This window comes from Gouania willdenowi, chromosome 9 (genome assembly GCF_900634775.1).
Source record: "Gouania willdenowi chromosome 9, fGouWil2.1, whole genome shotgun sequence".
NCBI lineage: Eukaryota > Metazoa > Chordata > Actinopteri > Blenniiformes > Gobiesocidae > Gouania > Gouania willdenowi.
Window position 1 is genome coordinate 34751776 of NC_041052.1, and position 24138 is coordinate 34775913.

Genomic DNA, 24138 nt, shown 5'->3' on the forward strand with positions numbered 1-24138 from the left:
ATGATTCATGCTTTCTCTGTCATACAGTATTTACTTACTCCTGTGGGCCGAATTAGACGCTCCAAAGGGCCGAATTTGGCCCCCGAGCCTTGAGTTTGATGGCTGCCAAAGCTTTGAGTTAGATTTGTTTCATTTTCACTCATCATTGTTTGACTGTTGATTTCTACAAAACTGTCAAAGGATCAAATAAGTTTTAATTTCTATGACCGTTATTGTGCTATTTTATCTTCCCCCCCCAGAGTTCATGCTGGGCTGCACTCAGGAGGAAATAGGTAGGACAGGTGGTGTGCAGTGTGCAATAACAAGTGAGACTTGCTTGCATTTGTTTTTGTGTGCACCTTCCTGTCATTGTAAGGACACAGCCATGTTTGAATTCTTTAGAGTCAAATAATAGACAATACAGGATAAAATATCACAGTTTGGTTTGTTTCTGCATGAGTCCTGAAGTCACTTTGATATGGAAAACTGCTTAAGCATAAAATTTGATATCGGTGATATCAGTTAATAGTATACCCAATTTATGTTCAAATGGGTTTCCATACTTTGATGTGCTGTAACACGTTTGATGAAACCTTGTTAAATCCAGGGTGTTTCCACTCTGTCTGGGAGAGACAGGTTGTCTATGTGTCAATGGTATGATGTCATCCATCCACACGTAAACAGCCTCTACATGCAGTCAGGTGTGTGTGTGTGTGTGTGTGTGTGTGTGTGTGTGTGTGTGTGTGTGTGTGTGTGTGTGTGTGTGTGTGTGTGTGTGTGTGTGTGTGTGTGTGTGTGTGTGTGTGTGTGTGTGTGTGTGTGTGTGTGTGTGTGTGTGTGTGTGTGTGTGTGTGTGTGTGTGTGTGTGTGTGTGTGTGTGTGTGTGTGAAGCAGAGAAATCCGAAACTTCCGAGTTTGGGTACTTGCTAGGACTGGGCAATATGGCCCAAAAATTCATATCTCAATATTTTTTCTCGAATTGACGATATACAATATAAATCTTGGCTGTTTTTAACTCAATCAAGTCTGACCAGTAAGACAATTCAGGGTTAAGTTTGCTGATGCAAAATGCCACACAGACACATTTATTAACAAACAGCTGCACAATATGTGTCACTTTAAGGCTCAAACATACTTGGGCTCACCGCCACGTAGCAGTTTCCAGTAAAATCCTACATTTCCCACAGTTCTTTCCTAGCTCGTCTGCCAATCTCTCCTCTAAGCTCGTGTTCGGTTTCGAAAGGCAAAGGCGGGAACAGTACAAGATGGATTATGGTGCTTGTGAACACCAGGAGAATCCATTTTGCAGTTTTGTGGGACAAAAAAAAAAAAAAAATACTGTAAATCTGGAAGCCCTGATTAAACCCATCTTTGAGGCACTTCTCCATTTTTTTTTTTCACTGATGGACTTCTGTGTTTCTCCTTTCTCTCCTACAGACCAGAGAGAAAAGGAGCGCGAGAACCGGCTCCAGGAGCTCCGGCAGGAGAGAGACGAGCGATCGCAGAAGAGTCGCGCTGGGGTCGGAGCAGGAGAGGTGGTGATGAGGAAGGTGGAGAAGTCAGTCGATGGTTCAACGCTCAGCCAAGTCACTAAAACAAACCGCTTTGCCCAGTCTGGTAGTTACACTCCTGTTTCTCCCCTAAATTAAAATAATAAAAGAACGAAACAATCTGTGACTGTCATAAAATGGCCTTTTTCTGGCATCAAAGTTGTGTTATTTTCTGTGTTTTCAGACGATGGGACGAGATCAACACGCACGGTTGTCGAGGCCAGTTATGTGCAGAAAACAGACAGTGAGTTGCTTTGTTTACTTCCCATAGAACAGGGGTGTCAAACTCATTTTAGTTCAGGAGCCAAATACTAAGTAGTTTGATATAAAGTGGGCCACAGATTTTAGGCAGAAAAACAAGCAATTTCAACAATAACTAGCAAGACCTGTATTCGCCAGGCAAATACATATTTGGCAATTGAAAATTGAAAAAAAAATGGCAAAAATTACAACCTGTATCTGGATTTGGTGACAAGTTTGTTATATTTACTAATTAAATTGAAAGTAATAATGCAGGGAAAACAGAAGACTGACCATGACCTTAAATATGACCTTGAGCAAAGGTCAAGGTCACACAATGAAAGGAAATGTTGTTCAATGGTACCGGTCTGAGCACTGTATCTCAATTTGTGGCCAAGTTATAGGGAAAAAAGTATTTTTTTTTGGTTTTGGATGAACTTTGTCGTCCTGAGAGCATTGAGGTCTCACTTTGTTCTGGCTTCAAGTTTTTCTGAGGCGTTCTTAACCTTTCGCTCAAGGTCACACATTGAAAGGAAATGTTGTTCAATGGTACCAGTCTGAGCACTCTATCTCAATTTGTGGCCAAGTTATAGGGAAAAAGTATTGGCTTTGGCTGAACTTCGTCGTTGAGGTCTTACTTTGTTGACGCAACCTTGACCTTGACATTTTGGCTCCAAAAAAGGTTGACTGCACATCCTTGACATTGCCCCTATGAGATGACATACGTGTCATTAGTGCTGGAATAATACTCTGGAAGGAGTTCCACGACAAACGAATAACAAAAATAATAACTCCTACAATAACAATGTATTTGGCAATTTGCAATTGCCAAATACAATTTCACCAAGTATGTAAGGCGCCGACAATATCCAAGCAATATGTAACAGATCAGTCCCTGCAGGATTTTAACTTTTAAATTTAATCGATTTTGTGAGAATTTTTTATTTAATTTTGGGAAATTATGAGAATTAATTTCAGGTTTTGATCAATTTGAGATTTAAAATGACTGCAGTCATGCGATAAATGTGTGGGGAAAATTGCAATCTCCAAATATTGTAGAGTTTTATTGAATGTGTGTATTTAGAAGAGCTGAGATATCTACAGCTGAATTATTTGGTCATTTACTCAATAATTCATGTTTTTTCTTTTTTATTTTTACCTTCCTGGAGGGTCTAAAGGGCAGGATTTGGCCCCTGGGCCTTGAGTTGGACACATGTGCCATAGGGTGACCATAGCTTGACTTTCAAAAAGCTTGGGCCGACCTCGGCATACACAAAGTACATGACAGTTTTTTTACTTACCTTGATTGCAAAATACAATATAGTAGATAAATAAGTTTCTCTCTTTATAAGAAAGACTTAAAAGATATTATGTCTTATAACAATTTTATCTGTCCTTGAAAAATCTCATATAAACCTTCTATAAAGCTCTGAAGCATTGAAATAATGAGAAACATTGGACGTTTGGTCACCCCACTTCCCAGAATGCACCAGTCATCTCACAAGTAGCTTTTATAACTTCATATGTTTGTTTTCTTTCAGGAGGAACGGTCCAGTCCAAATCGTACAGCTACTCATCCTCCTCCTCCTCCTCATCATCTAACACAACCAAAAAAGTTGGCAGGTAAGTTATGAACCAATGAGCATCTTCAGTATCAAACCCTTCCCCCTGCTGCTCACTGATACATGCCACTCCCTCAGTGTGTTCGATAGGGAAGACGACACTACCTCACGGGGAGGAGGTGGTGGTGGTTTGGCAGCTGTAGAGAGACGACAGGCTGAGAGACGCAAAGAGCTGATGAGGGCGCAGACGCTGCCAAAGACTTCAGCCATGCAGGCCCGCAAAGCCATGATTGAGAAGTTTGAGAAGGAGGGAGGAGGGTGAGGATAAAGTACTGATGTATTCTACTTAAGTAGAAGTCCTGTTAGTTTATTGATATTATACTCAAGTACAAGTAAGTCATACAAAAAATACTCAAATACAAGTAAAAAGTAGCTCAATTAAATAATACTCAAAGTAAAAGTCAGGGTTTGGGTCAATTACATTTTTTTTCCAATTACAATAATTATTTTTCACCTCAAAGTCAATTACGATTACGTTCCTCAATTACGAAAGTCCAATCGCAAATAATCCCAATTACTGAGCCTATAATAAATAATCCCATTAAACATAACCTTCCTCTTGTGTTAGCTTTCTGTTAGCATCTCTTATGATAACGGCTCAATTTGACCCATGTCTTAAATCAGCTGTAAAATACACTAAAACATATTATTTATCATCTAATTTGTTTCTCATCTCTTGGTTTTCTTGTTAGGCTTCCTAATCAATGAAAATATTGGTATTAATAATTTTGGTGTCAGTATAGCCCGAGATTTATATTTTGTTAATGGTAAAATTATCCTGAAGTGAACTAATAGGTAAACTTAACATGAAACATATTTTAATAATTGTTAACTACGTATGTCTATGTGTAAACCATGGAACCATAACATAGTTTAACAGTTTTGCATTTAATTACATCATAAAAGACAGTTTTTATAAAATGTTCATGACAATAACAATTACAAAGTAAATTACCTGAACTCATTTACAACAGATTTTTTTGAATTAGGATTTCAATTATAATTGTCATAATTGTAATTAATTGTCAGTTCCACCAATTACAATTGACCCCAACCCTGAAAAGTTACTAGTTATTTTCTCATGTATAAACTTATAAAGGAAGAAACCAAATCTTACACATATGTAACTTAATTTATTTAGCACAAAGGCATCTGTATAAAATAAAATGTTTGACAGAATGTACATTTATTTTTTAAATAAATTCAATTCAAAATTTAATTTAAATTCTAAATGTCAAAAATGTGTGTGTTTGTAACAACATATTAGGTATAAAACCCAACCTGAACCATAAAAACTAACTGGGAGTTGATCAGAAATGGCACGACTAAGAAAAGGATTATGTTCAATGGTCTGGAGACACGAAAATAAAAAAATTATTGTTTACTCCATAACTGTTGAGTGTAGAAATGTAACAAATGACTACTTTTTTTTTAAAACATACTTAAGTACAAATACAATAACTGACTTAGAAATATACTCAAAAAAGTACAAGTACCCAGAAAAGCAACTCTATTACAGTAACGTGAGTACTTGTCATCCATTACTTTCACCTCTGCAGACAGAATATTGGCATAAAAAACTATAGAATGATGATTGTTTACATCAAACCTCTTGTTTCAGTCCTGGGAATCCGGCCGTGGCCAAAGTCAACAAGGTTCAGCGTTCGACCAGCTTCGGTGTTCCCAACGCCAACTCCATCAAACAAATGCTGCTGGACTGGTGTCGCGCTAAAACCCGTTCATATGAGGTAAATCACACGTGTCAAAGTCAAGTTCAGCCCGTCAGAGCATCTAGTCCGGCCCACAGGAAGATTTTGTTTAAAGCAAAAGATACAGAAAAAACAGGGCTTTTTGTAAATTATCACACAAGTTGTAGATAAAATATGATGGGGGTTGCAGTACGACATTATTTACAGTAATATTAAATTGCAATTATTTTAAAAAAAAAAACCTGGAAATAATCTGACATAATAATAATTTCTGGCAAATTAGATTGTCAATTTCCAGAGCATTTGTTGCAAAGTCAATGAATTTTGGCCAATTACTTAGCAATTAGGATTTTGTTTGAATTTGTGCTTTTTCCTTCATAAAAACATTTTTAAAAAATGTTTTGATCCTGCCCACTTGAGGTCAGACTGGGTCGTATTTGGCCCTTGAACCAAATTGAGTTGAACACCCCTGCCTTAGAGCGTCCAAATGAGAGAAAAAAATAATTAATTATTACCTGACAGCATTTTATATCTCAATTAGTGCAATCTAACAGTATTTGTTCAAATTAAAGGAAAATTGGTCACAAAATTAATAAAATTTAACAGTGAAGATCCTGCATGTCATTTAGTGATTGGATATTGTCGTTGCTTTACATATTTTATATATCATTTATATGGAGTAGTTCAAACTACGGCACATTAATGTTGAAATTGCTAAATCTGTGTTTGGCCCTCAAGTAAAAATGAGTTTTAACTGATTTAAATGTACCATTGCTCATGTTTACTATTAAAGCTGTACCCACACATGTTTTCCTCTCAGCACGTAGACATCCAGAACTTCTCGTCCAGTTGGAGTAATGGCATGGCGTTCTGTGCCCTGGTGCACAACTTCTTCCCCGACGCATTTGACTACGACTCCCTGAGCCCCAGCAACCGCCGGCACAACTTTGAGGTGGCCTTCAGCGCTGCAGAGTGAGTAGTAGTACACACACCCAACATGTGCACCACTAACCCTGTGCTTCCCAAACTGGGGGGTGGACGAAGAACTTAAAATACACTATGTGATGTGATATGTTTTGAAGAAAAATTGACTACGTTTTTTTTTTAACCTTTTTTTAATAAAGGTTACAGTTTTTTTTCAGTGATGCACCGAAATTCTAGCCACTGGAAATTTTCAGCCGAAAATGGCCCAAAAGTGCATTTTCGGTTTTCGGCCGAAAACGCTTTTGTCACTGAAACAGGATGTTGGAAAGACACGATCAAACTCCGCGATCAGCCACGCGCTTGTCTGGAAACGGACCAACTTGTCCACAGACTGTAGCATCTGTATTTCAAGCGTTTTCAGAGCAGAGTTGACGCAGCACGATAAAATCTGGGTCTGTCAGCGCACGTTTATCAGAGGTCATCTGGACTTTATCACGACTGTGCTTGGTCCACGTTATAAAGATCATTACTTGGATGGGATTAAAATTAAACCAGCGTGCGCAAGAAATAATGCACGTCGTAATGAAAGCGCATATGGTAAATGGTAAATGGACTTTATTTTTTTATAGCGCTTTATCACCACACTGAAGCAGTCTCAAAGCGCTTTACATATCAGCTCATTCACCCAATCACTCTCACATTCACACACCAGTGGGACAGGACTGCCATGCAAGGCGCTAGTCGACCATTGGGAGCAACTTAGGGTTCAGTGTCTTGCCCACGGACACTTCGACACAGTCAGGTACTGGGTTCGAACCCCCAACCTCTAGATCAGAAGACGACCCACTACCACCTGAGCCATGGTCGTATGTATGAACATATGTATGAACTTTGTGTTTTATTGAGAGAACATGTTTCATTTGTTATTGCTTTTATAATATTATTTAATGTTAAACATTGTATTTATTTTATTTTATATTGTGCATTGTTGAAATGTCACTGCTAATATTTTTAATTGATTTATTCTTTCAAGCATTAATATTAATTTGTACAATTAAAAGTTTTAATTTTAGTGAGGTTAGTACACGTTCAGAGCCATAAATACAATGGGACTAATAATTTGCTATGGAAGTTTCTGCCTTGATTTTCTCGTTTTCGGTTTCAGCCAAGAATTTTCCTTTCGGTGCATCCCTAGTTTTTTTATTTATTTTGTAACGATGGGGGGAATCTTTCATTCGTCAAAGGGGGGAACAACAGAAAAAGTTTGCGAACCATCGTCCTAACCTAACCTAACAACAACAACAAAGGCTTTGTTTAGGTGAGCCACCACAGAAGCAGCTTTACTCCCTCTGGTTGTCCTCGTCATGGAAGTCAACCATTGTTGAATTTGAGAGATCAACAAAAAAAGAAGAATTTTTTTTTTGGACTTTTCGCTTTTCTTTTATCATTATCGTTCATTCTGTGATTATTTTTGTTTTAAAACCAAATCAAAATAACAAAAAAAACTATTGTGATTATTTTATTTCATTGACTTAAAACCTAAATAGAAAAATAAAAATTCAGTCAAGCAGCATTTTTCTGTTTTAAAATGAAATTTTGTTCTGTTGGATATTTGAATATTTATGGGGAAACTCTGGGCGAGAGCTTTATGTTTTAATCTCACCACACAGAGGGGACCCATAGACGGGGGCGGACTTTTAATCTACTGGTGCTCTTCGTTTCTTGTGATCAACTTCCGTGTGTCTTGACGGCTGCCGTTAGTGGCTAGCAGTATTTATAACATGCAAAATAAATGTTTTTGCTGCCCTCAAAAAAAGCTGTAATTGTTTTTGCAAAAGTGTCAAATGGTAGAAATTTTAACATCTATTGTTCCACACACCAGCCTCACAGTCGATAGTCAGTCACCAGTTTAGTTGGATACTGTTTGGACCATAACACTACAAAACAATTATGTAGCTTTTTACTGAAACATCCACAGACTGTATGAAAACAGAAGCAGAACCAGAAAACTGCTGAAATAAATCCTAAACAGTCCTATTGTGGGTGTAGACCTGGTCCAGGACCTATGGAGGTGCAGTGGACTTCAGGTCTGGTTCTGTTTGCTCTGACAGAATGTGACGTGTTGAAGTTCTCGCTGTAATTTACCTGTAAATATACAAACCGACCAAGATTTAATTTTAAAACAAAAACCTGATAAGCAGTGTTTCTCTAAGTCAGTAAAACAAATGAATTTGTTATTTTGATTTGGTTTTAAAACAGAATACCCAACAGGACACAAATTCATATTCTACAATCTTTTGGTTTTTTTTGTCGAATCCACCCATAGCGTTTATCAGTACTGCTGACTCTGCTGGATTTCTGAGTCTTCCATCGTGTGTTTCCCAGGTTTTATTCCATCTCATCACTACTTTAATAATAATCTCTGAACAGCATCTCTGTCTGTTTTCTACCTGAGTACAGCTGCCATCCACCGTTAACCAGAGAGCCGTGAGCAAAAACGCTCCCTAAACGTTCCTGAGGTTCCCTTTGCGTTCTCTTCCACATCTCTTTTCTTTTCTTTTCTTTCTTTTCTTTGTTGTCGTTCTTTGCATCAACATTAGTCACTTGTGACCCCACACCCCCCCGTCCGTCCGTCCGTCCACCTGTTTGTGCGTGCGTGCACTGGTAATGTTTTTCCAGGTCAGCACTGGACTGTTGCCCCCAACCGCTGCCACCACTTTCACCTATTTGTCCCCCCATCACTACCCCCTGCCCACCCCAGCCATGATCACTCCTTACAGTTTGCTGCTATGTTGGATTCACACAAACACCAGTGTGTGTTCTAGTCAACAAATGGTTGTATTTATGTGTTTTTGTTTTAAAATCCTTCTTGTTTTGTTTGTTTCTGGCAGAAAAGTGTCATGTTTAAATGTTGAAATGTTTTTTTTTTTTTTAGTTTTTGTGCCTGTAAAATAACAAACAAAAATGCAGAATGAGCCTCACTGGACGTTCATTGGACATTTTGTTTTGTCTGTGCGTGTGTGTGTCAGGGTTGGGGTCAATTAAATAAGATAAGGAAGTCTAACAAGGTAACAAAAAATGAAAAACAAATTAGATGATAGACAATATATTTGAATGTATTTTACAGCTGATTTAATACATAAGTCAAAACTGACCTGTTATCATAAGAGATGCTAACAGAATGCTAACACAAGAGGAAGATTATGTTTTATGGAATTATTTACTTTGGGCTCAGTAATTGTGATTAATTGAATTTGAATGTTAGTAATTGAAAACGTAATTGAAATTGACTTTCAGGGAGCAAAATGGAACAAATGTCGAGTTGAAAGAACATGGCTAATTTTTAATTTTTTTTCAATATTTATTTTTTATTTGGGAATACAATGAAACAAAATGAAAGGAGCTTCAAACAACAAGAACAGTGTCTCTGACCGTAATAATCAGACATAGGCAACTGGTGGCCTGGGGGCCACTTTGGGCCTGGTCTAATTTTATGTGGCCCCCAAAGTAAACATACAGTATAACAGAAAAATACACAAACAAGAGCAAGAATACATTAAACACAATAAATTTCAACATTACAGGAAAATACACTAAATGACATGAAAAAAACACAGAAAATACTCCAAAAGCACATAGAACTACAACAAAAATAAAGTAAACAACAACATTAATACATAAGATTACTCAGAAAAACATACAAAACTATAGTGAATGACAACAAAAGTACACCAGAAGACAAGAAAAACATGAAAAATGACTCTGCATACCCACAGTACTCACAAACAAGCAAGACAACAACAAACATACACAGATGGAGAGAAAAACACATACGATAAAAGCTCTGTTATTTCCTGTATTAATGCTCACATTGCTCATTATTCTAAATGCTGACATGAATGTTGATCATGTGACCCTCCGATTAAATACGGTAAACACATTTTTGTGGCCCCCACTGTGATAAAAGTTGCCTACCTCTGGTAATAATAATCAAATTCCATATACGGTAAATAGTAATAATGGAAGAAAAAAAATGTAAATATAATGATAATGTACCTTATATACATACACACATACATTAGAAAATTATATATGGGTTACATGAAATGAAGATGCAATTATATTTGAAAAATGTAATTAACCGCTGGGGGGGGGGGGGTCTGTGTGTGTGTGTGTGTGTGTGTGTGTACACAGTGACATTCATGATGCATGTAGTTATTTTTGTGAACACAGAATGTAATGTTCTTATTTCTTTTTTGTCTCTTCTGTCTTTCTCTCACTTTGAATTATTTTCAATGGCTGCTCACGGCTTTGTTTTTCTTCTCCCTGTCCTCCTCCTCCTCCTCCTCCTCCTCCTCTTCTTTCCAACACTTCTTCTTCTTCCTTGTTTTTTCCTGTGCTTTTTGTTTCTTTGTTGGGCTCTCTCCCTCCCTCCCCCTCGGCCATGTGTGGCTGTAGGAAACTTGTGGACTGTCCTCAGCTGTTGGACGTGGACGACATGGTGAAGATGCGAGAGCCCGATTGGAAGTGTGTGTACACGTACCTGCAGGAGTTCTACAGGGGCCTGGTGACCAAGGGCCTGGTTAAAACCAAAAATTCCTCCTAGAGTCACCAAAAAAAAAACCCAATCCATGGTGAGAGAGGGGGGGTAAAAGCTGGTGATCCCACCTTACTTTGATACTGGTTTATTGTGGTGGACATGATGTGTCTAAGTGGATTAATATCAAACACCGCTGCACAAAACTCCTTTATTGGCTTCTTTCTGAGATGTTTGATGCTCCATGCCAATCTAAATTTACTTGGGTCTGAAGTACCAAACATGGTGTGTGTGTGTGCGCGTGCGTGTGCGCGTGCGTGTGCGTGTGCGTGTGCGTGTGTGTGTGTGACCAGACTATGGGGCCAGCTCTTTAAAAGGAACTGTTTCAAACAGACAGAAAGTGGAGGAGGGAAAAGACTGCATTGTGTTCCACAGTTTAGTTCAGTCTAAAGTTACACCTTTTTTTGTTATCTACAGAGCTTGTAAAGCCTTTTATAAATACCGTAACAACCCAGTTCTGCATCATCCATGTCTATATTTGTTCAAACAGGCTTGTTAGAGACTCTCAGCACTGTCACTATCAGGAGGAAGCCCAGAGAGGGTCATAGGGTGTGGGAACAGGGACATCTAGTGGGCAGTAGGAAAAAGTATCAAATATTAACTAGATTTGTGGGAAAATGTTTTTAAAATCTAAAAAGGAGGAAATAAAAAGTATATAAAAAGAATAATTGTATTTTTTTAATCATTTAATGTTAGGCCTTTGATGTTGTTCAGCAATGTTTTCAATGAATCTAAAGCACATTGAGTGGCCTTGTGTATGAAATACACTATATAAATAAATCTGCCTTGCCTAAAGAAATGTGAATTATAAAACATTTAAATGTTAAATGGAATGGTAGGAGACCTGAAATGTAGCAAGACCTGAAAAAAAAATGTAGTAAAACCCCAAATATGTCCAAAACGTTTTCTGTATAAACTTTTTCAAATATAAATACATAGTTTGAATTAACACATTATGGACCACACTGTATCTGAAGGCTGTGTAACAGTAATGAATGCTTTCATCAGCATTCACATTTTATAAATCCCTTATAAACTGTAAGAGCAGCTGCTCATTTATCTGTCTCTAATATAGTTATTGGTAACAGGCTGTCATTACACTGTCATTAGCATCAATAAGGTGTCATGAAGGCTATTAAGTGTCGTTCACTAAATTATGACAACGTTGGAGCTATGTTGGCATAAAGGGTTAGTAGGATAACAGATGTTTAGGGTTTAGGTTAAGGAAGGGTTTAAAGTTAGGATAATGAAGTGTTAGGGTAACCAAGGGTTAGGGTAATGAAGCATTAGAGTAACAACGTTTTAGGGTTAGGGATTAGGATCAGAATGGGGTTAGGGTAACGAGGTGTTAGGGTAATGAAGGGTTAGGGGTTAGGCTAATGAACAACACTTAATGATAGCCTTCATGACACCTTATCTATGCTAATAACAGGTGTCATATCATATTAATGTCAGCCTAAAGTAAGTAACGTGTTAATTTATGAAGGTAGTTTTATGATAATAAATGAAATGTCCTGAGGAGCTCTAGAACCTTTATGTTCAGTCTGATCTTTGTTGTCTCATGTGTTCCTCAGAACCCACGCTAACTGCATGCCTCTGCTGGAAGTGGAGGACATGATGATCATGGGAAACAAACCCGACTCTAAATGTGTGTTCACGTACGTCCAGTCGTTGGTCAATCACCTGCGCAGACACGAGATGCGCATGGGTCGGCCCTGCGACCTCTGACCTGGCTCTCCGTCTTCCTCCTCCTCCTCGCTCTCCTCCTCATGTGTGATGGACCATTGGAGGACTGTGTGTGTGTTTGTGTGTGTGTTCTCTACAGGTTACACACTGTTAATTAACACAAAGTCTACCTTGTTGCAGCACCAAAGATTTTATGATGATTTCTTTTTTTAAGCTTTTCATATTTTCGCGTTTATTTTCTACCACAAATTTTCAACATAAAGCAGGTGTGTAACTTTGTTTGTGTAGCAAAAAAAAAACTGAAAAGAAGAAGAAAAAAAAGTGTTTGAAAAAAAAAAAGAAAAGAAAAACAATTTTATTCAAAGTGAAACCTTTCTGTAATTATTTATATTTTTATGCAGCTCCGTAGCAAAATAGAGAAAAGTTATGATGGCTTCCAACATGTTGGTACTCGTTTTTAATTCTTGCAGCTTGATGTTTTAGAACTAAGTTATTCTTCTTGAACATTTGATTAAATACTCACACAGGGATAATGTTTTTGGACACGTGTGACCAGAGGAAGCATCACAGCACCTCTCACACACACACTTATTTATGCTTGACTAGATTTTTTTTCCCCTCCCAAATATATCTTAAGGATGTTTTTAGTGTGTACTGTACATTATATGATGACGCTCCACGTGCTGGGACCTTTGCTGAGTTTGAAAGCCGGCTTTCAGCATGAAATAAAAAAAACAATAAGCTCAAATTGTATATTTACCGACTTTAAGCTTAGAGATCGTGAAAGATTTTTTTAACAAAGTGTAACATTTTGATTCCTCTGATAAGATGTCTAAAATTTGAGTCACGGTTGAATATTTTTAAACTTCTGTTTTTAGTATATTTGATATTATTAAATGTGGGTGATTTGAAGAAAAAAACCCTCCACAGAACAGAACAGTGAGAGTTGTAAATAAGATCTAAACCATGCTGTAATTCACATGAATTTACAATTAAAGCAATAATAGGAATGAATGTGTCTGAGTGGAATTATTCCTCTGGATTCATACGCCTTCTCTTGCATAAAGCTTATTTACTAGTTAATTAGAGGGCCAAGCCTGTGGCTCCTGGGAACCAGCATTGCTAGGAACCCTATTGTTTTCATTAGGATTATTATTATTATCATAGTTACCTTTTATTTTTTCATTGGTAAAAGTGTTGCTGCAGGCTAAACCGTGGGTGGGTGGGATCAGAACCCCCAGCTTACCTGGAAGACAAAATGTCCAACAGCAGGTGGCGCTATACAGAACTCAACAAGTTTTGGCCTATAACTCCCACACCATGTGTCGCACATTCAAAAACTTCATATCCACAGATTCTCTGAATAGCACTGGATCACCTGGGCTAGGCCACGCCCATTTCCGCCTCAGGTTTTGTTGGTGCAAAATTGCAAAAAGTGGAAAACCTACTTTTTCGAACTACTCCATGGGGTTTTGTTCAGTCAGCGTGAAACTTGGCACGTAGAGTCTTCAGTTGGACCTGATCTAAAGTTCAGCCAAGAATTTCGTTCGAGCAAAATATGCGCAAATTATTAACGAGTAAATTTTCATAGCTAGCTATAAAAATGCGAACTGGTGCATATCTCGGTCAAAATAAATGCTAACAACACCAAATCTGAAATCCTTGGTTGGCATGTGACTGTGGGGGTATGTGCCAAATTTGAATAATGTAGGCCACTAGGGGGCGCTGCAAATATGGGATATTTATATCTCTTAAATGGCAAGACCAATTTTTACCAAATTTGGTGGGTATGACCTTGGGTCCCTCCTGAGGCCATATCTCAAAGTTCTTCGTGTAGGTCAAAGTGGGCGTGGCTTATTACATAACATAAATAAACATTTATTTCAGCTAAATTATTATGTTGAGGGCTGTAGAATTTACAGGGTAGATATAAAAGAGCACACAGACCACCCATACCAAAAAGTGCACCACTAGGTGGCGCTATATTTGGTGCAAACGCATCTTGGCCTCTAACTTTCACATTTTAAATCACATCTGTTCACAGCAAATGGCACGTTGGCCTGTGTCCTGATGCTCGTGACAAGTATCATCCTTCGTGACGTACTTCCGTGGGCTCCGCGAAACCTGGGGGCCGAGTCGCTCGGAAGGCTTGGCCCCCTTTCATAACTGCTTGCAATTCTAGGTATTAAGAATTATATTGTGCTATTTTTTTTTACTTAGTTAGCTAATAAACACTTGTAGTTCACCAGTGCTGCTGCAAATTGGGTTTACTAGTCAACTAGTGCAGTAGATATCTAACTTTACTGGTCCACTAGTAAACATATTCTAGTTTATTATTAAGGTAAAAAGACAAACTATTTAGTTCAGCCTTCACTAGTGAACTACTAACAACAAATGTGTATGCACTAGTGCTGGGTTTTTCAACCACTGTAGTGTGCTGTGGGATATTACTAAAATTAAAATTATTAAAATTAAAAAGAAAAGCACACAATTGTCACTCAGTTCTCATCATTTTAAGTTAATAAACTAGATTTTTGAACATCAAATTCCTCAATAACAGCCTTTGGATCAAATCTGACACTAAACACTAAAGAACAAAATGTAATTATAAAAAATGATATATAAAACAATACATATCAAACTAAACAATATTTAACAAAATACAGTTCAATTGTAGTTCTAATCATATTTCATGTTTTGTTTATTTAAATTAATTTTATCCCTCCCACGACGTGCATCAAGTATGCAAAATATGAAAGATGATCAAAAAATTTTCGTTACATTTGTATTCAAGACACTTTGATAAGAATTACTGTATATTGTTAACTGCACTTTTTTTAATTTAAAATTAGAAATGTGATAAATAACAATGGATATACAGTAGTTGTTTATTTGGTTCCTATTAAAACATTTATAAGAATGAGTGCAGATTGTTAATTGTACTTTTTATTACAAAAAAAATATGAAAGATAAAAACACTTTTGTGTTTATTTGATTCCTATTCAATAAACGTTGATAAGAATGACTGTATATTGTTAATGAGCTATAAAGTTAAATGGTTGGTGGTGTTTCATGGGATTTTTTTTTCAATGAAAAAATGAACTTTTGTTCAAGAAAAGGTTGAAAAACTCTAGTTTAAGAATATTTCTGTTATTTTGTTAGGGTTTTTTAATGTCTTTTTGTTTTGTTTTTTTATTTTAAGTGACGCAGAAAATTAACGCGAGGGCTGGATTTGCCCCCCCCCCCCAGTTGCCCCCGTCCCTGTATTACACTGACATAAAGCTCAGCAAAGAACAGAAATCAGTCAAGTTTTGATCACTTTATTCGTTCCTCCCACGTGAGTGTTTTTGTGCGTCTTTGTCCGACCGACGTGAACAGGAAGCATCAGCCTCAGGCCAGCAGCAGCTTTCAGCCTGAAGCTTCATTCAGTTTCACAGCAGGTTGGAAACAACTGGACACACAAAAAAACACCAACATGGAGGAGGTTCTGATGGAGAGAATTTGCTCTGCTTAAAGCCATTATTGTTTGGGGGATGGTTTCACTGGTTTCACTGGTATTCATTAATTCATTCCGACTCAGACTGTAGTTTTAAGATGATAAAAAGCCTTCCGCAACAGCTGTTTAAGCTAAAGTTAAACACATTAACTGCTGTAGCCCCTCAGTGACTGGTCCAGGCTATAAGTCAGAGTGCTGGACTTCTGATTCCTTTGAAGCTTCCGTTTCCGTGGCTACAGAGGAAGGCTCTTCTTTGAATGGACTGTCTTTGGCAGGAGAGAAACGGAACTCCTCTGGAACCTGGTCGTCTGCTTCAGCTTTCCTGTAGAATCCCAGTTTACCCAGTAGCTCATTGATCTCTGACTGAGTCATGTCAGACAGAGCAATTCTCTGCAAAGGAGGAAAGATCAAACTATTATTTGACTTTGGTCAATATGTAACTGATTTATTTACTTTTTTGATGCGCAGATTCTGCTCCTTTTTTTACCCTCGGCCACAGGGTATTGTCATCAGTTTGTCTGTGTGTGTGTGTAGAGTGGTGTAGGTGTTTTAATGCAATACCCACCAACCATTCTAACACCAAAACATTGGTACTAATGGGGGGATTCCAGGTAATGAAAGAAAAATTCCGGTCAGTTGATTTTTGGCAAAAAAACTAAATTTTTGAGGATTGTGAAAAAAAACTTTGTGGTGGACTGATTTTAAAGAAGGAAAGGAGGCGGAGCATTGATACCTTACTGTAAGGTGACATTCACTCAAGGCTCTAGATTAGTGTGAACATTTTTTCGATTTGATCATTTTTAGCGAAAAAATTGCATTTTTTAAAAAAACATCTGATATTTTATGTAGGTGTAAATCTGAATTCATAACCCAGCAACAATTCATGCATCAAAATATTGGTAATAATATGGGGATTATAGGATTGTTGGTGTAAAAACAGCATTTTTAAGGATTTTGAAAAAAACTTTGTCGTTGACTGATTTTGAAGAAGGAAAGGAGGCGGAGCATTGATACCTCTCTGAAAGGTGACATTCACTCAGGGCTCTTGATTAGTGATTTTTTATCTTTGTGTTTGTCACAGAAACTACTACGTATTAAAATTCTATGCATAAACAGGTGAGTTATCATATTTAATGTTTTATTCCCATACCAGTATTATAAATGTAATGGATGAACCATTTCCAACAATAAATTCACTGAAGTGCTTAGCTTGGTCACAATAAATCAATGTAAATTATTTTTTTGTGACAGTTAATATTTTGAGAATTTTTCAAATGTCAGACCGAGGGTTTTCAAGTGCGTGCACGTTATGTTTCTATTATATTCTGAAAATATTGTACGAAAAAGTTGGCATTTTATTACCTCCACTAAAGCGTCTATTAGTAGGATTACATCAACGTACTTACCAGATTTTGACAAAATGTTTCCCATTTTTTGGGGTCGTGACCCCATTTTGATAACACATATTTCTGGCCACCCCAGAGACTTTTTACCCCCTAGTGATTCATCTTTGATCATGTTATAGTGTGTTACAAGTTTGATATTTATTGTGTGATTATTAATTCTAAAATGTTAGCGCTTTGAGATGACTTTTGTTGTAACTACCGCTATTTCAATAAAGTTGAATTGAATTGAAAAAAAGAATTGAAAAGAATTTCATTTTATTCAGTAAAGTTTTGGGTTTTTTACAAATTACTGGACCCCAAAGACACTGTATTAGGCCATGGAAGATTCCGTTACATTTTGGAGGGGATCCAGATCAATGCACTGTTTCTAGAGCAGTTTCAAAAATTGAAAAAATCAAAAATTCACAACTCTGTGATCGCCTGATATTTCTGAAATTTGCCTCAGTTATGTTGGGTTGGTTCCTAAACTACTCCACAGTTTACAGATTGCACATTTAATTATTTGATTGTTAAAAAGAAATGGGGTCACAACCAGTGACGTGCACTCAGGGTAGGCAAGGTAGGCAGTGCCTACCCAAGGGTGAATTGATATTTTGATTATTTGTTTTAATTATAATATAATTTTAAATTATTTATTTTTCCATTTCCAATAGCCTACAGTACCTATAAGTTTGAAAGTGTCAGCATTTTGTGCTTTTCATAGCTCAAATGACTAAACCGCTATTTCCTGGTACGGCAGAGACGCTGCACAGTCTCACTCCGCTGTAAGGCAGGAGGAGGAGCCAGGAGGAGGCCACACCCTCTCCCAATGGCACGTTGCTGCTCTGCCTCTGTTCCCATAGGGTGTTTTTATGTGTTTGCTCATGCGCAGTCAATTCCCCAAGATGACAACATTTACGTCCAAAGGCAGCTCTCTACACTGCCTTTGGACGTAACCGCGCTATGCTAAATGCTATACTTAAGTTCACAGTGCATTAGTGAATTGATAGTGTGGCTGCTGCTGCTACGTTGAGGAAAAACGACAGGTTTGAAAAGATGGGAAACCAACACCTGAGTTACCAGACCTTCAGCAAATCTAAGGTCAGAACATGATTGGTATTTTTCACAGTGAATGGAAGGATTGGCTTTGTAGATGCTCCTCACTGAGGCTGTTCTGAGTTGTTGTTGTTGTCATTTTCTCCGTGTTTCCAACACAAACAATGGATGCACTGTCGACGTCATGAGATATGTCTTGTTGGGAGAGTATGGAGGCTATATTAAATAATTGTTTCTTTAATGGTGTTTTATGACATTGATTTTTTTGAATTAACGCTTGCCAGCAGAAACATTGGTGGTCTCGATTTGCAACGCCCTGTCTACCCAACCCTAGTGGTCACGGCACGTCACTGCTGCCCACACATTTAGACCTTCTGTATGGTTCTTTAAAGCCATTAAAGTGTGAATGACCATGGTACCAGGATCAGGATCAGAGATTTGGTATTTAGTGTTTAAACTGTGTGTTTGCCTTGAATCATATTTTGATAAGAGATTGCGTTCATTAATTAAAAAAATTATTAAAAAATGTACAGTTTATATAAAATGTATATTAATGTTCCTTTTTTTTTAGCCCCTAAATACCAATATTGAATTGGCCCCAAAAATCCCATATTGGTTGGGCGCTAATTTATGTATAGAGAATTCAAAGATGATGTAGATCACATGTGTCAAACGCAAGGCCCGGGGACCAAATCCAGGCCCTTTAGACCATCTAATTCGGCCCATAGGAGAAAGTTAAAAAACATAAATAATTGTCTAAATTACCAAATAATTCAGTTGTAGGTATCTCAGTCCTTCTAAATACACAAATTCAATGAAACTCCACAGTATTTGGAGGATCGCAATTTTAGCCATGATTTTAATCACATGACTGCAGTCATTTTAAATCTCAAATTGTTCAAAGAACTTAATTTTACCAAATTAAATAAAAATTAGTCACAAAATCAATGAAATCAGGGACTGATATGTGTCACTTATTGCCTGGATATTGTTGGCACGTTACATACGTGTAACATGTATGATTTATACTTTGTGTTCAGTACAAATTTAGGGATTTTTATCTTGGAAATGCTCATTTTCTGGCCTAGAATCTGCGGCCCATTTAAGATGAAACAACTTTGCTTTTGGCCCCTGAACTAAAATGAGTTTGACACCCCTGATGTAGATGAACATGGACTTACATCCAGTTCTTCATAATAGTGGTTGAGGAGAACGAGCTCAGGGTCGGCCCCTGGAATGTGTTTCATCACCAGGTTGTGGCTGAAGAACAAAGTCAAGGACATTCAGACACTGAACAGGTTAGAGTTTCTACTGTACACATGGATGTAGAGAGTGAAAGGATACTAAAGAGGAATATCCTGCACCACAAAGGCTTTGACCTGCAGAGAGAAGGAGAACATGCATGTTTCACTGTTTCATACACTCAGGATAATGAATGTACACACGTGTGTTAAGTTGTCAGTAGTGGGTGTTACCTCTCTGAGCCGGTTCAGCTGTCATCCACCACATGACTGTAAACAGCAAAAACACACCAATGATCAACATACTGTACAACCACAACATGTTTATTTATTGACATTTGCACAAAATTAAGAAAAGTCTATCATTTTCATTTAAAGTGCCTTGACCAGGTATGGGAAAAAGGAGGTCTAGGGGCCACATGGAGCCCTCAGAGTGACTCTATTAATGACCAGAGGGGTATTCCATAAAGCAGGTTATGTTCAAACTCTGAGTATGTTCAGGCTTAAATGAGGGAAACTCTGAGTATCCCATTCCTATGTTCTTCTCTGAGTATGTTACCATGGCAACATTGTCCGTGAACTAAACCTGGTCGCTGGCAGGTTTTATCAAAGAAACCCTGGATTTCTACCTGGCTCCTCCCACCTGAACACCGTTTCTGAACACTTTAATAAACTTTAACGCTCTTCTCTGAAACACATTACTAACATCACACACCACAGACGTGTTCATATCATTACTAATGTGTTGCTTTATTCTTTTTTTTTTTTTGTTTTTTTTGTGCAAACGGTAGTTTTCTTTCTAACATTGTGGATGTAGATCATTAAGTGAAAGTCACTGAGAGGTTGATCTGCATTAAAACATCTACTGACGTCTGTAGTAAAGTTCACTGAATACAAACCTGTGGATAATATAAAGGAGATGATGATAATTTAAATGAATCCACTTTTAAGGCTCGATTGTTGTTTTATATTGTTATACAGTTAAATCTATATTTCACATGTCTTTGAAGGTATGGCACAGTGAATTATGACGCTGCACTTAGAAGTGAAGGGTCGCGGGTTCGCGTCCCGCTTCAGTGTTTTTTTGATGACATTTTTTAGGACGTCGAGATGACTCTGGCGACAATATTACATTAAAAATCAATATAAATGATGCGATATGAAGCGGCATTTACTGTCTTAATATGCAGTGTAACAGGAGGACTCTCTATGCAGACATCCTATGCTGCTGACACGCCTCCTCAGACACATTTTATTCATATTATTCAACATTTGTCACTGAAGCAATAAAGTGATGAAGTGACCAAAAAGTGTGACTAATTACTGGTGATTTAAGCCACTATAATTACTGAAGACTGAACACACCTTTAGAACAGGCTCATATTCCTCAAACACAGACTTATTTCACCCATTACGGTGAATAAATCACTATTTTCCGGGTGGTTGCCATGGCAGTTTGAGTCATCTTCGATCCATTGATGATGGCTTTTTATCGCGTAAGTAACCCAAGGTTTACATACTCAGGGTTGATTGACCCACTTCATACCATAGCATACTTCATACCATACTTCATACCCCATCGCGAGGTATGTTGACCCAGAGTTTATGGATAGACTCAGAGTTTGTTAACCCTCCTTTATGGAAAAGGCACTTTTTTTCTCTACTGCATATGATTGAGAGAGATTTTTGATCATGTTGATGATGTAATGTGTTTGTTGATGATTTTAATTGATTTTACTGATGATTTTAATTGATTTTACTGATGATTTTAATTGATTTTACTGATGATTTTAATTGATTTTACTGATGATTTTAAATGTTATTATTGATTTTAAACAATTGAATGTTTTATCATGTAAAGCACATTGAGTTGCCTTGAGTATGAAATGCGATATACAAATAAATTTGCCTTGCCTTGCCTTGCCTTGCCCCTCTGGAATATTGAAAATGACTCCAAAACACACAAGATGATTACAAAAATACACAAAATTTCACAAAAAGACACAAAACAAAAATACACAAAACACAAAAGAAAATACACAAAACAGAATCAAAACACACAAAAATAACAACAACAAAAAAACACAAAAATAACAAAAAAAATACACAAAAATAACAAAAAATTACACAAAACAGATATCAGAATACACAAAAAATACACAAAATGAGTCAAAAAAATACACAAAACAGAAACCAAAATACACAGAAAACAAAAAAATTACACAAAACGGAAACAAAAATACACAAATCGACTCAAAAAACAGACAAAACAACAACAATAACACACAAAAGGTGAAACACAAAAATCCTTAGTTCTTTCCTGTATTAATGCTCAGTCATTATAATGTTATAAATCTGACATAAATGTTAATATTGTGGCCCTCACAGCAGACAATCATATTTTTGTGGCTCTTGCTGTGATAAAAGTTGCTCATCTCTGGATAAAACCATCACATGATGTAAAGTTTATATCAAAGTTCATCTAAATTACAGCACTGATCACTATTAATATATGTTGTTAAGTTTGTCTAAATGTGAAAACATCTGTTGACAGCTTTGCATATAAACGCTAACAGCTGCAGTCTCCTTGAGCCTATAATTGCCTGGCCCCAACCATTGCTGTGCAGGAGCTATAATATCAAATGTTCCTGTTTTTATCAAACTGTGTGATATCATGTGACTAAAGCCTGTGTGTGACCTACTCTACAGTACCTGAGCCCCAGGTGTGGGTGTGACCAACATGACAGCACAAAGAAATGTAATAGAAGCTGATTTAGTGACACCCTGGGGGGGAAATCAGATGCTCTCCACATAAAAGAGGGGGGCGGGGCTTCTGAGGCTGTGATCATCACAGTCAGCACAGTTTACAGCCGCTGTGTGGAAGAATCACACAGTGGTATAGACTAGAGTTCCTAAATAAACTCCTTATTCAGCCATTTAACTTTTACAGACAGTTGCTTTTATGTTGGTTTATTATATATAAACATCATTTATCTCCCCACAAACACAAGATATAAGAGTAAATCAATATTATATGATGAAGCATGTTTCTTAAGATTATTGCAAGGCAGCAATGTATTTAATAAACAAACTATGTTGAAGACTGACATCAATATCAGAGATAAAAACAAAAACAACCAAATTTAGTTTTTCAAAAATATCTGTAGAAAACACACGTATATAATCTTTTTTTAAAAACTAATCTATATATTTTCCTGTGCAACATGCATTTCACAGGATGTCTGTCAAAAGAAAAAATATTTCAAAATAAAAGACAAGTCCAACATATGAGTATGTATTTTTTTTTTTTTTTTTTTTTTTTGGACCAGTACAGGTCCGCGACCCACTAGTTGAGAATCGCTGGTCTCAACAATAAGAACGCTCCTTTATTTGAATGTATATACACCATGTTCAAATATTTTTCTCATGTTTGTCAATGCTGTTGAACTTAAATAAAGTTTTAAATAAAAAATAAAGATCACAGTAGGCCTCACCGTTCACCACTGAACTAACCATTGCGCCCAGCAGACAGAGAACGAGTGCGTCCATTTAAACAGATGTGACACAGATGTGATATATTCTGACTGTATGAACAAAGCTCACTGTACCTCCACTCTAGCCCTCGCCAGTCCTTCCAGTTTCTTTAGATCTACGTCATAGGACGCAGAGATCTGAAGGAGAACCGCCAGCACGAGCGGCCACATGGCGCTGTTTATCCGCTGCTGTTCAGTAACAATAACACAATATTACACAATATAACACAATATTACACACTAACACACAGGACACAACACTGAGCCTCCACCAGTGCTCAGCCTGTAGATATTATAATGAGGAGGAAGAGGAGGATGTTACGTCCGGAACCTTTGCCACGTCAAATGTTTCCTCCTGTCCTTTATTTAAAAAGACAAGCAGATCACAGAGTTGTTGTTTTTTGTTTTTATTGAGAAAAAAGTGCAGTATTGTGGAAGCGTAGAGCTGCCACAGGGACTGGGTAAAATATATTATGGATCACTATAATTATATTGTTTGTACAATATCGTATCATGTTTATACAATATAATTATAAATATATATTTAAACTATGACTCATATATTCTCTTTAGAAGTGTATGATTCAACGTTTGTCTTTGAATAAGGAAATAATAATTGTTACTATCGAACCACAAAATCTCATAAAATCAGAATTGCAAAATAAATTGAGTTGGAAGCCAAGCAGTGTGATTTAAAATCCAACTGGACCCCCCCCCCCCCCCCCCCCCCCCCCCCCCCCCCCCCCACACACCACACACACACACACACACACACACACACTGCCTGTGTCTGATCCAAACAATATAAATACAATACAATAATAACCGATCTGAGCATTAATACAGAGAGGTTTGTGAGCTTTTCCTATTGTTTTGTTTTTTTCTGCCACTCAGTGTATTTTTCATTTTAGTTTTGTGTGTCATGAGTCATTTTGTGTTTTTGTTTTTTGTTTTGTTTTTATCATTTTTTGGTTTTTGAAATGCATTTTTGTTGTCATTTTGTATAATTTTTTCCTTATTTCTGTCTATATTTGTAGTTGTCCTATTTGTTTATTGAGTAAAAACAGTTTTTGTTGTCCTTTTCTGCATTTTTTTGTTTGTTGGTAAATTTGTATGTTAA

At 37.1% G+C, this 24138-nt stretch overlaps 2 protein-coding genes across 9 annotated transcripts in view; one reads left to right on the plus strand and one right to left on the minus strand.

Moving 5' to 3' along the window:
* The window catches only part of smtnb (smoothelin b), a 112637-nt gene extending 99320 nt beyond the window's left edge, over positions 1-13317 (plus strand). For 4 of the 8 annotated variants that reach the window (XM_028457191.1, XM_028457192.1, XM_028457193.1 and 1 more), the window contains 8 exons: positions 240-305; positions 1417-1596; positions 1714-1773; positions 3311-3392; positions 3470-3649; positions 5013-5139; positions 5921-6072; positions 12196-13317. In XM_028457191.1, the coding sequence (XP_028312992.1) occupies positions 240-305; positions 1417-1596; positions 1714-1773; positions 3311-3392; positions 3470-3649; positions 5013-5139; positions 5921-6072; positions 12196-12349 (1001 nt within the window). In that variant the 3' untranslated portion in view covers positions 12350-13317. Of the gene's footprint in view, positions 1-239; positions 306-1416; positions 1597-1713; positions 1774-3310; positions 3393-3469; positions 3650-5012; positions 5140-5920; positions 6073-10482; positions 10659-12195 lie in introns of all 8 variants that reach the window. The other 4 variants (XM_028457194.1, XM_028457196.1, XM_028457199.1 and 1 more) reach the window with 4 other exon arrangements.
* Positions 13318-15611: 2294 nt separating this feature from the next.
* Positions 15612-23329, minus strand: selenom (selenoprotein M). Its single transcript, XM_028457787.1, has 5 exons — positions 23094-23329; positions 19720-19755; positions 19589-19623; positions 19426-19504; positions 15612-16193 (listed from the first exon to the last, which is right to left on the minus strand). The coding sequence occupies exons 1-5, from the start codon at positions 23187-23189 to the stop codon at positions 15984-15986; spliced, it is 456 nt and encodes a 151-aa protein (XP_028313588.1). The 5' UTR covers positions 23190-23329; the 3' UTR covers positions 15612-15983.
* Between the last annotated feature and the right edge of the window lie 809 nt (positions 23330-24138).